This window comes from Anomaloglossus baeobatrachus, chromosome 7, assembly GCF_048569485.1.
Source record: "Anomaloglossus baeobatrachus isolate aAnoBae1 chromosome 7, aAnoBae1.hap1, whole genome shotgun sequence".
In the NCBI taxonomy this organism is placed as follows: Eukaryota; Metazoa; Chordata; class Amphibia; order Anura; family Aromobatidae; genus Anomaloglossus; species Anomaloglossus baeobatrachus.
The window spans coordinates 283804122-283820429 of record NC_134359.1 but is presented as its reverse complement, the minus strand read 5'-3'; the positions used below and the strand labels follow the sequence as shown (position 1 = coordinate 283820429).

Here is a 16308-nt window from a genome sequence, read left to right as displayed (position 1 = left end):
CAGTGTGAAAGCCGCCTTACTCCAGAGGGGGCACAAACTTATGAGACAAACTAAATGAGGCCTGAAACAAATTGTATCAAATATATTATATATTAAATAAGCGCCTTTTAGATAGGTTTATTTTATTTGCATTATATATTCGGCCTCCACGTGTCTCTTAAACACTTTATGATCCAATAAAGCAGGGAAAAAAAAATAAAATGTATGTACCATGTGTAGGAAAACAAAAAAAAAAAAAATAAAAATCTGGTTTGCATATGCAGAGAATTAGTCATAGGGGATGGTGAAATATTTGGGGTTGAGATATTTGCACCGAATACCTAGTACCATTCCAGTATCTGTCACGATTAACCTAATGCAAGTCAATGGGGAACCTGTGCATTGTTCTGGGGAAATTTACAAAAAAAAATGATTGGGTTCCCTATTGACTTGCATTAGGTTTGCTATTTGTGACCAATACTGAACTAGTACCTAGGCAATTCGGTACAAACATCCCGAACCTAAATATTTTTTACTATTCACCCATCTATTAGTTATAGCTAAACTGCAATGGGTAACTTTTTTTTTCCCACGCATACAGTAATACCAATTTGATAGGTTGCAGATAAAAATACCATTAAAAAAATGTGAGTTTTTTTTTTTTTTAATGTTAGATTGCGGATATTAGATAAAAACATTAAAAAAAATTGAAATATATTTTTTTTCAATTTATATTTTTTTAATTTTGGGTTGCGGATAATAGATAAAAAAATATTATTCCAATTTTTTTACTGTTAGGTTACGGATAATAGATAAAAATAACATTTAATAAAAAAATATTATTTTTCCAACTTTTTTCTGTTATTATTTTTCCAATTTTTTACCGTTAAAAATATTTTTTTATTAAATGTTATTTTTATCTATTATCCGCAACCTAACATTTAATAAAAAATATTTTTCCAATTTTTTACTGTTATTTTTATCTATTATCCGCAACCTAACATTTAATAAAAACAGTAAAAAAAATTGGAAAAATATTTTTTATCTATTATCCGCAACCTAACATTAAAGTATAAATTGAAAAAAATATATTTCAATTTTTTTTTTACTGTTATTTTTATCTATTATCCGTAACCTATCAAATCGGTATTACTATATGCGCGGGGAAAAAAATATATTGTAATAGGAGTATTCTGTATGTGTCAAAGGATCGGTCATGTTGACCAGTTTAATCAAGTGTTCAAGAGACACGATGCGATGGCCGCCTCGCTACACTATAATCTCAGGACTCTGCCTTTAAGCCATATGCAATATTCTACTCGTATAAAATACATATAAATATATACAGGAGCACGACGTACATAACTTAAATACCTCTAGTGATAATAGTGCTCTGTCCCCTTTATCTACAGAATTGCTTCCTTTGGTTACAACGCTATGAAAATATAGCAAATATTACAAAAATATACATATTCCAACCCGCCACTAGCGTCGTGGGTTTACGAAGACTGAAATGTGAGCGCTGGACAGACCAGACCCAACGCAGACCTCAAGGGGAGGTTCATGTATTAAAAAAAAAATGGAAATGTTAAAATGAAAAATATTTAAGAACTAATCTTTTTTTTTTCTACTCCAATCACATCCAGAGCTGCATTAAAAAAAATGTTGTCAGTGCTTTCCTTTGGCGCTTTTTTTCATCGCCCACATTTTCTACATGTTGGAACTGGTTTGTCAGCCTGGTGCATAGTAATCCTAATTTCAAATGCAGCTTTAGCTGTTACTAGAGTATTAAAAAAATAAAATTATATATATATATATATATATATATATATATATATATATATATATATATATATATATATATATATATATATAATCTCCAACCCACCCCATTCCTAGATTTTAAATCTTTTTCCCTACAGGGTGAAGGAATATTTATTTTTATTTTTTTTTTGCACATTTTAGCGTAATTGCTAACAGGGGTTTTTTTTTGGATGGGGGTGTCTGCTATGGTTTAACCATACTTTCCAATATCTAAGTGCTATCAGTTATACATAGTTCTTAGATGAATGTGGCATGGAGGTGACTGCACAAGTTTTGTTCGATCACTCACTCCTTAGGGGGTCTGGATTCAGTTTTTTGCTTGCAATTTTCCCTTTTTTTGGCTAATCAGTGGTCATCCTACTTATTGAATGAGCCCTTTATAAGATAAAGATGTGTTTTTGGTGTTGGACAGTTGTACCTCCAAAAAATTATGTACCTTCATCTTTTTGTTTCTGGCCTAGTTAAATAATGAAAAAAATATATATTTAAAAATAAAAAAAAGCTTTTGTTAAAGTGCGCGGCGCTCCATGCAAACTGCTGAAAAGTACAAACATGGATGTGAGAAATACATTCAGTAACAAAGAAGACGTGTAGACCAATTTAGCAGGGATTATAGTGGCGTGGTGCTCGGGATCTTCTCTAACCAAAAGCCCCAAATGTACTCCTTCAGAAATGACCCTATAATAACGGGCGGCAACCATGTTTTCATAACTGGTGACTCCTTTCCAAGGTTGCCTTCTCAAAAACATCCTTTTTAACCAAGCCCATGCCTACAAAAGGACGGATGTAGTTTTTTGGGGGTTTTTTGGTTCCCACCAGCCTTAATCCGGTGAGGTGTTCCTGTAAGTCGTCTTGCAGACACGCAGCTTCTACACATCATGTAAATTCCACCATGAAAGATATGTTTCTTAAGACACACAAAAAACAAATACTTCAGGAAAAGGCAAATCGTTAAGAAACTCATCCATGTGCGGAATGCCTTAGAGAGGGAGAGTTTCGACCACCTTCTTCTGCAAGACGTGTCCTGTAAACGTAATTGTGGGGGTTTAAGACAAGCCGTAGTCTGAGTTCAGAATCTAAGAAATTTGCAAGAAGAGTTAAGTTCTCTGTAAGTGCATAGTGAGAGTCCATCTTACGTCACGTCCCAAGATGATGTCCCAGCAGAGTAGAATTTTCTTCCCTTTATTATCCGGTAGCATACTCAGGATATAACTTCTCTACAGTGCTAAAGGGAATTAAGACGCTCTTGCAGCACCCTGAATAAAACCTAGAGACCAGCAATGACTGTCGTCATAACTCAAGGATTGACCAGCAAGTCCTAAGAAACGCGCTGGTCCCTTTTTAAAAGCACCATCAATAATTTTGCAAGAAACATCTCCAGAAGATGGCCAGATGCCAAATGCTTTTCTTGAAGACAATAAGCAGCTCCTTGTAGCTCAGTGTTTCCCAACTATGTGTCATAGTGATAGTCAACAGGACGGGTGATGGGACAGCCAGCTGCCAACAAGCAAAAAGTAAGAGCCACCAGGGCTCATTGAAAATTATCATCTAGAGCCGCCAGGGCTCCAAGAACTCGTTATAAGCCACCAGGGCTTCCAAAGTAAAGCTTTCAAGCCACCAGGGCCTGTTGACTGAAAATACCCAAAGCCTCCAGGGCTTAAGGAGATAGAACCAAGAAAGCGACCTATGCTTGTTGACGTATCTTGAGAAACTCTGTCAAAGAGGGATTCATCTGTAGCCTGTTGATTGGACCAACATGAAGAGCCATTGAGAGTCCACAATGGGTCTCAACGATACAACATCCTGAATTATATCCAGAAGGTATAAAGAAGCTCCTGGAGCTTCGACCAATGTAGACAGTAGTGTGTCCCACCATATCTGCTAACTGACACTGGGGTGGACTCTGTTGTGGGCACGCACTGACTTCCGCCTTTTGCTCTGTGTTAACTGCATGGGGATGAGCGCGGGTTCTTCGGCCACCACCTTCTCCACGGTAATTATTTTGCTCGTTGAAGTGCTTTCTGATAATACCTGAGAAACAGTGGAAGATGGAGAAGTAGGCAGAGAACTCTTCTTCGAGCGGTGGTGACCCTCAGATTTAGAACTTCTACTTAAGGTAGACTTTTGCTGGAGGCCTTGTGTTCTTTGGGAACGACTTAGTGGCCTCTGGGTTTCAAAGCCGTTAGGTTCTCGCCTTCTATTCTTGGCTATTCTCATTTGCACATCTTCGAGGCTGCGCTCTATTTGATACACTTCTTCAGTGGCATGGTTGACTAGATCAAACTGCGACAGAAGTGTCTCGAGCACGGGGATCAATCTTTGGATGTTAGCATCGACCTCTGCTCTTTCCCTGGTGCTCACAGCGTTGAACGAATCCAACTGGCTGGAGATGGTAGAGAAGGATGAGGAGGAAGAGGTGTCCGAAGCCGCACTTGGGGTGGAACCTCGAAGAGACTTGGAATCGCTTGAGGAGCGTGAAGGAAGCGGCTCCATTCCTTCGAAGCGTACCTTGTGACGGAACTGAAATACAAAAATGTACAAGATTTTCTCAGTTTTGCAAAGTAGTCAACATAACGCATGTTGACGTTTGTATTACGGCAAGCCACCGCATTTCATTCACCTCTTTCACTTTGCTGACACCCATCCAGATCCGAAGCCTCCTGAGAAAGAGCTCCACCATCTCGTAGTCCTGCAGTTCAAACGCCGGGCGGAACAAATCCAACCGCACTTGTCGGTAACTACTGATCAACATGGCCGCAAAGAATCGCATCAGGATCCAGACTTCCAGCACCAGGTAGCTTGCGAAGTAGAGGTGGTGAATGTAGGAGGTGTATGGGAAAGGGGCCTTTAGAGCAATGGTGCCACGAGCCACCGCAAACAGAGAGACGATGCTCGCCCCAAAACTGTGAAATCTCTCCCAGGATGATGAGAAAAGCTGAAGGGAAGAGGTGGAATAATTATTACTCAAAACAGAATATAAATTTACAATGTGAGATCCAAATAGATCGAAACTTATATATATTAACACTCTGGCCAAAGGGATCCTCACCGATTCCAAGAACGGAACGCAACCATGCATAAGTCTATGAGTTATATATATAACAGTTTTGGAGAAAGAGCAGATTCGGACAGACTGAACTTACCAAAAAGCCGAGCTGAGCGTACACCAGAACTAGACCAAGAGTGGCTCCCGCAGCGGCACAAAGCTCCTTCATAGATGAACTCAACGTTTTCCCAAATACTGACCACTCTCTGATGAATCGAAGCTGCTGGGCAACCTTAAAAATAAGTAAAAGTAAATATAAATATATATATATATATATATATATATATATATATAACATTGATGTCTAAATGTCTTGTTGATACTTGGAAACCATCAATAAGCAGGCTGGCTGTTATTAATTGGCAATTTTAAAGCTTAATTGATGTATAGATGTTTGCATTTGTAAGGTCAGACCCTGATCTTAAGCTGGTGTCACACACAGCGACAACGACAACGACGTCGCTGCTACGTCACCATTTTCTGTGACGTTGCAGCGACGTCCCATCGCTGTCGCTGTGTGTGACATCCAGCAACGACCTGGCCCCTGCTGTGAGGTCGCCGGTCGTTGCTGAATGTCCAGCTTCATTTTTTGGTCGTCGCTCTCCCGCTGTGAAGCACAGATCGCTGTGTGTGACAGCGAGAGAGCGACGAAATGAAGCGAGCAGGAGCCGGCACTGGCAGCTGCGGTAAGCTGTAACCAGCGTAAACATCGGGTAACCAAGGGAAGACCTTTCCCTGGTTACCCGATGTTTACGCTGGTTACCAGCCTCCGCCCTTGCTGCCAGTGCCGGCTCCTGCACTGTGACATGTGGCTGCAGTACGCATCGGGTAATTAACCCCATGTGTACTGTAGCAAGGAGAGCAAGGAGCCAGCGCTAAGCAGTGTGTGCGGCTCCCTGCTCTCTGAACTGTGACATGTAGCTGCAGCACACATCGGGTTAATTAACCCCATGTGTACTGTAGGAGAGCAAGGAGCCAGCGCTAAGCAGTGTGCGCGGGCTCCCTGCTCTCTGAACATGTAGCACAGCGACGTTATGATCGCTGCTTCTGCTGTGTTTGACAGCTAAGCAGCGATCATAACAGCGACTTACAAGGTCGTTGTTACGTCACCGAAAATGGTGACGTAACAGCGACGTCGTTGTCGCTGTCGTTTAGTGTGACCCCAGCTTTAGAGGAGAGCGCTGGGCTCACAATCTTATCCCAAAAGTGGTGGATGGGGCTGTGGTTCAGACTCTTTGCTGCTTGTGGTGTCCTTCCACCAAACTTCTCCAATGTCTTCATAGTCCTTGTGCACTGGGCACAGTCATGAGGAACAGAAAAGAGCCTTCTCAGAACTGTTCTCACAAAGGTGGAAGGTACAATTATCCACAACGTCTTGTGCTAAAAGATTAAGATGTCCAGCCACTGGAGATAAGAGGCCGAAGACGACCCCTGACAACAGCCCGAAGAATTATCCTCCTCCAACTTCTGTACAGTGGGCACAATGCAGTTGGGGGTAACATTCTCCTTGAATCACCAAACCCAGACTTGTCTATCAGACGCAGATAGAGAAGTGTGATCCATCACTGCACAGAACACATCTCCTCCAGAGTCCAGTGGTGGCCACTTTACATGGCTCCATCTGACGCCCAGCATTGTGCTTGGTGATGTACGGCTCGGCATTGTGCTTGGTGGTGTACGGCTCGGCATTGTGCTTGGTGGTGTACGGCTCGGCATTGTGCTTGGTGGTGTACGGCTCGGCATTGTGCTTGGTGATGTACGGTTCGGCATTGTGCTTGGTGATGTACGGCTCGGCATTGTGCTTGGTGGTGTACGGCTCGGCATTGTGCTTGGTGGTGTACGGTTCGGCATTGTGCTTGGTGATGTACGGTTCGGCATTGTGCTTGGTGATGTACGGTTCGGCATTGTGCTTGGTGATGTACGGCTCGGCATTGTGCTTGGTGGTGTACGGCTCGGCATTGTGCTTGGTGGTGTACGGCTCGGCATTGTGCTTGGTGATGTACAGCTTCAGCTGCTCGGCCATGAAGCTTCCAGCAGGCGCAGTGTTAGTTCTGATGTTATCAGAGGAGGTCTGGACTCTGCAGTTATGGGGTCAGCAGAGCGGTGGCGATTTTTCTGCCCTCTGCTCCTCAGCACTCGGCCCCCTGCTCTGTAACATTACGGAGTCTCTGCGTCTCCTTCCACTTTTCAATAATATCACTCATAGGTGATGGGGGGAAGAAATGTCATGAATGGACTTGTTGCACAAGTGGCTATTATCAGTGCGCTCTGCACCACCATCCATTATGTCCCATGTTAGTAAAGGCAGACGAGGTGGTGAGGCGCCAGATGTTATAGACCAAGGCCAAGGAGGCCCTATTGTTATACACCGGTGAGAGGGGCCAAATGTTTTACACGGGGGGCAATGGGGCTGAATGATAAACTGGAAGTCAATGATTTAAGCCCTGTGGATCAATACTGTTCTACATGCAGTGTATGATAAGAGAAACAGAATAATAATGGGCCATTCAAATAAATTCACCCATGTGCACTCAAGGTACTAAGTAAATACACCTGTATAACTCTGTCAAGGACAGACCAATCCGGTAACATGGACGGAAAAACATTCTACTAAAATCATAAATGATATAAGTCCTTACCTTCACAGTGAGGAGGAAGAGCAGGGAGGCGGAGAGGCTGTTGAATGTGATACCCAAGAAGGCCACATGGTGCAGGTTGATAAATAAGGCTTTGTCCTTCCGGTATCTGTCCCACTGCTGGTTGGCCAGGCTGCCTCGACTCAGGTATACAACCACGGTGCTCACTGTCAAGACCGTCAGCAACCACTGGACGTAATTCCAGAAATGGGTAAAATAAAGCCGCCCCTCCTTCCTGATAAATAGACACTCGGCAATGACGAAGTAGACGACGAACATCATGAGGAACACCTGGAAAGAGAGAACATCCAAAATTCGCTGGTCGCTACCTGAAGGTGACGGTCATGCAGCTTTGGATGTGGCTTGTGGAGAAGACGGGAGGCTTACCATCATGATAAGAAGTAGGTGGGTCCCGCTGCTCAGGGGTAGTAATGGAAACGCTCTGATTTCAGCTGATGTGAGCGATCTACCAGCCAAAGGAAATTCCAGCAGAAGCGTCACGGAGGAGTAGAGGTTGACCCCTGGGCTGTACAGTGAAAACTCCACAAACAGCGCCCTCGTCCTGAAAAAAGGACATCAGGTCACCCATTGTGATGGGCAGAGGACTACATGACCTCACGATATACAAGACTTACCGGTTGTCAATCCACTGATCTTGCTGGAGGTTATCAAAGATAGCGACATTCTCCTCCAAGCTGCTGCCCAGAAGTTGGACGTAACCAGAACTGTCATAGACCGAGAGGAAACCCCAATACCAGGCCCTGAAGACCAGAAGAACAGACGTAGCATAATACCATAGGCTGAATAAGGCGCCAGTCACTCAGCGCTATATGACAGCACCTACCCCGTATCGTCCGGCGGAGAATACGACCAATCAGGTGACGACATGTCAGATGTATTGTGCCAACCAACATCATAACTGGAGACATCAAACTCTTCTGAACAGGTCTCCTGGCCAGACGATGAGTGGACATCACATGCTGCTGAGGAAGATAGGTGTTGTAGTCAATATTTCTCTATTACTTAATTGGGGTGATACAGCTCTCATGGTTTCCTGTGCCCTCCAATGAAGCGATAGAGAAAAGAAGATTTTGGTTACTCACCGTAAAATCTCTTTCTCGATGCCTTCATTGGGGGGGACACAGCTCCCATGGTTTCCAGTGCCCCAATGAAGTCTTTCACAAAGATATTTTATGGTAAGTACCCAAAATCTTCTTTTCTCTATCGCTTCATTGGGGTATACAGGAAACCATGGGAGCTGTGTCCCCCCCAATGAAGGCATCGAGAAAGAGATTTTAAGGTGAGTACCCAAAATCTTCTTTTTGTGTATATTTAGATACCGCAGATTCCTGTTCTGCAGCCATTGCCTCGGAGGTATTTATCAAACCTGCTGTAAAGGAAAAGTAATGAAACAATATTGGAGTTGCACCTTTCTTTAACCGAATCTGGCGTAAACGAGCCGACCCCAACAAGCTGCTGTAGCTCCCCCGCTGGTTATGGGTTAGGAATGGCAGCAGGACATCAGACGCCCAGGCCCAGAACTCATCCGACCTGTGGAGGACACGACAGGTTCATATCTCCTCCTATACACCGAAACGTACGATGAAATTCAGCAGCGGACTTACCTCCTAATCTGCATGAATTTGTGGCTCCCCATCTCCTGCCGGACCGAGCGCTGCAGCAGGTACGCCCTGTGGTTCACGGCGGCATCACCATAGTTGGTCAGGAGTACAACCAGTAAGAAGAGCGTATAAACCATCAGGTTCTGCGGAGATACAATTAAAGGGATATTTCAGTACAGACCTAATACTTCTCCCAGCTGAGGCTTTGCTACAGTTGTATCTGCAGACTGGATTCCGGTCTGATACTGCCTATCACTCTGAAACAAACCATCAGCATGCTAGAGAAATTTGTGCTGCTGATGTGTGGCAGGCAGCCTTCATCGGCGTCTGTGCTATGACAACACATGACGTCATTGTCATACACCGGCAATGAAAGCTGCCGGTTTCTGTTTGGCAGCATGTATTGAAGTGCAGAGACCCGACGTGTTTCTGCACTGCGATGCATTTCAGCTGGATGTGTGTCCTCCTGAAGCAGGGGCTAGGGCTGGCAGGCCCCTTGCACTTTCGGGCCCGGTCGCGATCCCTGCGACCACGATCGTTCCGCCCCTCAGTATATATACTAATCACAGTCTCTTATGAACCCATCGGCTGCCCACGATCACGTCATGGGGAGTCTATGGGACCCCAAATAAACAGGTAAATGAGCTGACAGTGTCATTAAGGGCTTTAAAAAGGAATTGGAGTCAGCGCTCATCACTGATATAGGAGGAAGGTTCTGGCTGTATAACACAGCCGGCACCTGCCCCAAACCACACACCCCCAGTCCAACTCCATGACAGGTGTATATATAGGAAAGGGTGTAGTCTCTACAAGTATTTAGCATCCAGATATGAACAACAAATCTCATTCACTGACAGCAAGCAGTGGTAGTAAATTATTATGGGACAGATATGAATTGGACACTTACCTTGAGCATCCTATGCAGCAGTTTGACTTTCCGCGCTTCTTCTCTGGCCTGGAACAAGGCAAACCCCTGCGGAGGTCGCACCTTGGTGATCCGCTCAGAAACCTGCTCCACAAGGGGGCACTCTACCAGGGTGTCCTCTTCTTCTGGGTACAGACGCTTCACCACCAGAGCAAAATATATGGCCTCCATGAGAACCTGGGTTGACAATAATATATATAAAAAAAACAAGTTAAAGATAAGAATACGGGATCGGTTGCTTCCAACTATTGGTGTCCATCCATGAAGATGGGGGGGCTCCAAATTACCTTTAAGGGCTCCAAGACAAAGAAAGAGCAGAGGAAGCCGAATATTCCAGAGATGAGCCACATAAGACCAACACTAGAGGTGAAGCCCACCCCGATCCACACCGACACGGCAAAACAGGTGAGGAGCAGAAAGCAGCTGAGCACATGAGCCACACGGGTGCACCAAGATGGCAGCATCGGCCTCCGTCTCTGGAAAGCATCTGTGATTACTGTCCGGAGAGAAGGGGAGAATATGAACACGTAGTCACATTCCGAATTCTCTGCATGGACAGAGAGTAATGCTAAAACTCTCTCTACTTGCAGCCACCACTAGAGGGAGCTCAGGAGCTGAATGAATACTGGTTTATCATTGAATTCAATGTATGATCTGTATACAGCTCCTATATACACTGAACTACCAATATATATATGTATGTATGTATATATATATATATATATATATATATATATATATATATATATATATATATATATATATACACAAATGCAGCCCTATATACCTGTCCGGTTGGATTTGACGGATCTGGTCACGTCCCTGGCGGATCCAGATAAAGTCTGTCCTTTGTCATTCAATTTCTCCAACATTATGGTTTCCGTTTTATCGCCAAACGGGTTCGATCTGTGGAAGCGATATGCAAAACGGTCAATTATTACTTATTTTTTCCCAGTGGAACGACTCTGTGCAATTATAACAGCCAGCAATTATTTATCCAATCAGAAGAACTTTGTTTTGATTGACAAGAGGGAGGAGCCTAAAAAAAGGTTTGTCAAGGAGTACCATATCGATCGCCTAATCCATGAGCTCGGTGGCGATGCGACACCAGGTTTTTTCATCAATCAGTATTTAGCACATGTCGTGGCCACACACCCCGGTGACACCGCAGCTCCTTACACCATGTAGTGGCCATTCTTGAGTACTGCAGCTCAGCTGCCATATATGAGAATGGTCTCATCTCAAGCCGGTCACATATCTCAACATAATGAGATCTTCACACGTCTACTTACAAGTCTGACAACAGATCGGTGTCAGTCGGGGACATCCTTCTAAGGTCTTGTGGAAGGGACATGCTGCTGACTCCATCTTTGGGGAAAAAACATCAGAAACGTGACCACATTTGCATAATTGCATAAATTATGAGTAGGAAATAATTGGACATTCATAAGCCCCGCCTTGTTTGGTCTGGACACACCCCTTAAAAGTCAGGAACGCCTCTGTTATGCAAATGAACATAAGCTCCGCCCTGTTAGAATCCCGTAAAAAAGGACTAATGGCAGATTTGCATCTACGGAGGAGAACATGGTGGAAATCAACACCTCAGAAGATCACGAGACCTCCACTAAATGTCTAAACCTCCAAAGCTTTTCAGATTCTCGCTATGAATATTGGGGAGTATCGGAAAGCTGCACCGCCGTACCCCGGTCCCCCTTTACCTGATGCTACGAACTGTAGGGGTAGGGACTGTGGCAGTCCGAGCACCACGCTATCATCCTCGCTGGGGTGGCAGCTGGCGTCTAACCCAACGTTACAGCTGGTTCGGTGGCGCTCCAGCTTTTGGATGGTGTTGCCCATGATTGAAGGATCGCTGAGGAGGTCAGGCCAGCTGAGAACGCCATCGTTAGTATTCCACTGGATGAAGCTGTGTAGGGAAGGAATCGGAGATATCAATATATGGATAAGAAAGTCTACATCACCAGAACGGAAATCTACCCAAATCATCCAAATACGATGTGTGTCGGCTGTACTATACAGCTGGCACCCACCTGTAAGTGCTATAGCCAAATCTACTATCCAGCATGTAAGCTTAACCCCTAGCATGCAACTATCAATGGCAACCGCGGCATCTAAGCGGTTAGACATACAGGGCAGGATGCCGATGGGTTGTGATGGCAGCAGGGAGCCTAATGTTTGCCATCTCTCTACTCATATATATAATAATAATAATAATAATAACCAATAACCAATAATAATAACCAATTTGTCAAGAACAGCCGGGGGAGTCACTCAGATATCCGCAGCTGTTCACTGATTTGTCACAAACATGACTACTCTCTAGCGCCCCCCCTTGTCTGCAGGCCACTTTTGGTACTGCAGGACAATGTATAAGATGAGGCTGCTGAGCTAATAATGCCAAATATTGGAGGTCTCACAGCAAGGGTAAATGTATATATCACCGATTCCCGCTAATGGAATAATATATATATATATATATATATATATATATATATATATATATATATATATATATATTTCGGTACCCTTAATGATAGCACTCCAATAATTCTATGCAATAACAACTACGCTGCCACCACCCAGCTTTTCCGGGATAGCTGGGGACCCGTTTCAGACAGCATAAGGCCCTTCGGGTTTATTGGATTCGTATATAAAGCATGAGGAAAGAGACTATTAAATTTTTATATATTTAATCCGAAAATAGGCAGTGTTTAAAAAGTATACAAGAATTTACAAAAGGGAACAATACAATTGCAGTAGACAGTTACATTAAAAATAAAAGGTATAAAACGTGAAACTTACTAAGCTTGTGCTATATCAGTGGCGTCTACTTATTATTAATTATTATTATTAATAAATATATATATATATATATATACACACGTATGTGTGTGTGTGTGCCTCACCTTTTTGTGTCCTCCACAGGGATTTCTGTTTTGGTTTGGTCGGAGAATGCCTGTGGGATGGAGAGTTTGGGTTGAGTTACACTAGAGAAGATGTGAGTACAATCTAATCCATACCCAGGAAGGACACCAGACAGGGCGGCCATTACTTCCTCACCTCGCCATGGTTCCCTGTGTAGGCCATGAAGGAGCTCTCCATTACTGTGTCCAAGTAGTTATCAATTTCTAGAGAGTGCTGCTCAAAGTATGTGAGGGACGGCCGGACACAGGTCTGGGGGCGATAAAACACAGCGTAAAGATAGTAAAAAACACAGGTCATGGTGATATCTGCCCCCTGGGATGAGCCTCACCTTACTGCGAGCTCTTCTGAACAGGTAGAGAATGATCAGGTAGATGGGGTACACCAACACGCTGGTCACCAGACCCACCGCCACCGAGTCCACACTGAGGGGGACGGACTCCGACACCGCTCTATCCCTGAGAGACCAGAAATGCTCATTTAGCCTTTTCATTTACACTGCAGAATAGCTCTATTAGCAGAATAGTGAGTGCAGCTCTGGGGTATAATACATGATGTACCTCAGGATCTGGGCAGGATAAGTAATTTAATGTATGTACACAGTGACTGCACCAGCAGAATAGTGAGTTCAGCTCTGGAGTATATTACAGGATATAACTCAGGATGAGTAATTTAATGTATGTACACAGTGACTGCACCAGCAGAATAGTGAGTGCAGCTGTGGAGTATAATACAGGATGTAACTCAGGATCAGTAATGTAATGTATGTACACAGTGACTCCACCAGCAGAATAGTGAGTGCAGCTCTGGAGTGTAATACAGGAGGTAACTCAGGATCAGTAATGTATGTACACAGTGACACCACCAGCAGAATAGTGAGTGCAGCTCTAGAGTATAATACAGGATGAGTAATGTAATGTATGTACACAGTGACTGCACCAGCAAAATAGTGAGTGCAGCTCTGGAAGATAATACAGTACTGTTTGTAACTCAGGATCAGTACAGGTTAAGTAATGTACTGTATGTACACAGTGACTGCACCAACAGAATAGTGAGTGCAGCTCTGGAAGATAATACAGTACTGTTTGTAACTCAGGATCAGTAAAGTCTCAGTAATGTAATGTATGTACACAGTGATTCCACCAGCAGAATAGGGAGTGCAGCTCTGGGGTATAATACAGGATGTAACTCAGGATCAGTACAGGATCAGTAATGTAATGTATGTACACAGTGACTTCACCAGCAGAATAGTGAGTGCAGCTCTGGAGTATAATACAGGAAGTAACTCAGGATCAGTAATGTAATGTATGTGCACAGTGACTGCACCAGCAGAATAGTGAGTGCAGCTCTGGAGTATAATACAGGAGGTAACTCAGGATCAGTAATGTAAGGTATGTACACAGTGACTTCACCAGCAGAATAGTGAGTGCAGCTCTGGAGTATAATACAGGAAGTAACTCAGGATCAGTAATGTAATGTATGTACACAGTGATTCCACCAGCAGAATAGTGAGTGCAGCTCTGGAGTATAATGCAGGATTACTCACCCATGACTCTTATCTCCCACCACACCGTACCACACAGCGTTGGCACACAGGAATAGAAATATGAGAAGCGCGCAGCACGTGGCTCTCTGGACGCGGGTGAAGCGGCTGCGGGGAGGCCGATCCCACATTGACAGCCAGACGTGCTTCTCAGTGACTCCTCGCTGGAGTTCAGCCATAAAGATGCGGGAGAATCTCTTCAGTTCGGTCTCACCTGAATCATGAAGGAAACACAGCGTCACATTGAGGCACTTGGCTTAAATCATACAGAATTCATGGAAATTATTAAAAAAAAACCACTCACTAGCTGCAAAGATTTCCTTCTCCACCCGCCGGCCGCTCTCCTCCTGCCCCACAGACAGCCAGTCATTCACCAGGAAGAAGTAATTCTTACTGCGCTGCAGGTCCCTGATGATGACGTGCTGCACGTACCACGAGGGGCTGAGTCCTGTCCAAAGATATTCACGTCATTATCAGAAAACTGGACCTTTTGACCATGTAAATATATCAAACTTTGCAGTACATGGGACGGTATCACACTTTTAAACATCCAGGAGCTTGAAACTGCTCTAATAATATTCACAAAACTTCAGTCACTAAAAGAAGGGAATTTTGTTTACTTACCGTAAATTCCTTTTCTTCTAGCTCCAATTGGGAGACCCAGACAATTGGGTGTATAGCTATGCCTCCGGAGGCCACACAAAGTATTACACTAAAAGTGTAAAGCCCCTCCCCTTCTGCCTATACACCCCCCGTGCTCACGGGCTCCTCAGTTTTGGTGCAAAAGCAAGAAGGAGGAAAAAATTATAATTGGTTTAAAGTAACTTCAATCCGAAGGAATATCGGAGAACTGAAACCATTCAACATGAACAACATGTGTACACAAAAAAACAGGGGCGGGTGCTGGGTCTCCCAATTGGAGCTAGAAGAAAAGGAATTTACGGTACGTAAACAAAATTCCCTTCTTCTTTGTCGCTCCATTGGGAGACCCAGACAATTGGGACGTCCAAAAGCAGTCCCTGGGTGGGTAAATAATACCTCATAATAGAGCCGTAACGGCTCCGTCCTACAGGTGGGCAACCGCCGCCTGAAGGACTCGCCTACCTAGGCTGGCATCTGCCGAAGCATAGGTATGCACCTGATAGTGTTTCGTGAAAGTGTGCAGGCTCGACCAGGTAGCCGCCTGACACACCTGCTGAGCCGTAGCCTGGTGCCGCAAAGCCCAGGACGCTCCCACGGCCCTGGTAGAATGGGCCTTCAGCCCTGAGGGAACCGGAAGCCCGGAGGAACGATAAGCCTCGAGAATTGGTTCCTTGATCCACCGAGCCAGGGTTGACTTGGAAGCTTGTGTCCCTTTACGATGGCCAGCGAAAAGGACAAAGAGTGCATCCGAGCGGCGCAGAGGCGCCGTACGAGAAATGTAGAATCTGAGTGCTCTCACCAGATCTAACAAGTGCAAATCCTTTTCACATTGGTGACCTGGATGAGGACAAAAAGAGGGTAAGGAGATATCCTGATTGAGATGAAAGGGGGATACCACCTTAGGGAGAAATTCCGGAACCGGACGCAGCACCACCTTGTCCTGGTGAAACACCAGGAAGGGGGCTTTGCATGACAGCGCTGCTAGCTCAGACACTCTCCGAAGCGAAGTGACTGCTACTAGGAAAACCACTTTCTGCGAAAGGCGTGAGAGAGAGATATCCCTCATTGGCTCGAACGGTGGATTCTGAAGAACCATCAGCACCCTGTTCAGATCCCAGGGTTCTAACGGCCGCTTGTAAGGAGGGACGATG

The 16308-nt window shown here is 44.5% G+C and overlaps 1 protein-coding gene across 2 annotated transcripts in view; it reads right to left on the bottom strand.

Moving 5' to 3' along the window:
* Window positions 1-1862: 1862 nt before the first annotated feature.
* The window catches only part of PKD1 (polycystin 1, transient receptor potential channel interacting), a 148631-nt gene continuing 134185 nt past the window's right edge, over window positions 1863-16308 (bottom strand). Inside the window, exons 27-45 of one of the 2 annotated variants that reach the window (XM_075318301.1) lie at window positions 14820-14963; window positions 14519-14729; window positions 13304-13430; window positions 13111-13224; window positions 12957-13006; window positions 11751-11956; window positions 11325-11400; window positions 10820-10938; window positions 10320-10528; window positions 10015-10209; window positions 9111-9250; window positions 8915-9036; window positions 8330-8468; window positions 8121-8246; window positions 7873-8047; window positions 7489-7776; window positions 4947-5081; window positions 4424-4738; window positions 1863-4323 (exon numbers count right to left, since the gene is read on the bottom strand). In XM_075318301.1, coding sequence (XP_075174416.1) covers window positions 3685-4323; window positions 4424-4738; window positions 4947-5081; window positions 7489-7776; window positions 7873-8047; window positions 8121-8246; window positions 8330-8468; window positions 8915-9036; window positions 9111-9250; window positions 10015-10209; window positions 10320-10528; window positions 10820-10938; window positions 11325-11400; window positions 11751-11956; window positions 12957-13006; window positions 13111-13224; window positions 13304-13430; window positions 14519-14729; window positions 14820-14963 — 3530 coding nt within the window. In that variant the 3' untranslated portion in view covers window positions 1863-3684. The remainder of the gene's footprint in view (window positions 4324-4423; window positions 4739-4946; window positions 5082-7488; window positions 7777-7872; window positions 8048-8120; window positions 8247-8329; window positions 8469-8914; window positions 9037-9110; window positions 9251-10014; window positions 10210-10319; window positions 10529-10819; window positions 10939-11324; window positions 11401-11750; window positions 11957-12956; window positions 13007-13110; window positions 13225-13303; window positions 13431-14518; window positions 14730-14819; window positions 14964-16308) is intronic. The other variant, XM_075318302.1, reaches the window with a different exon arrangement.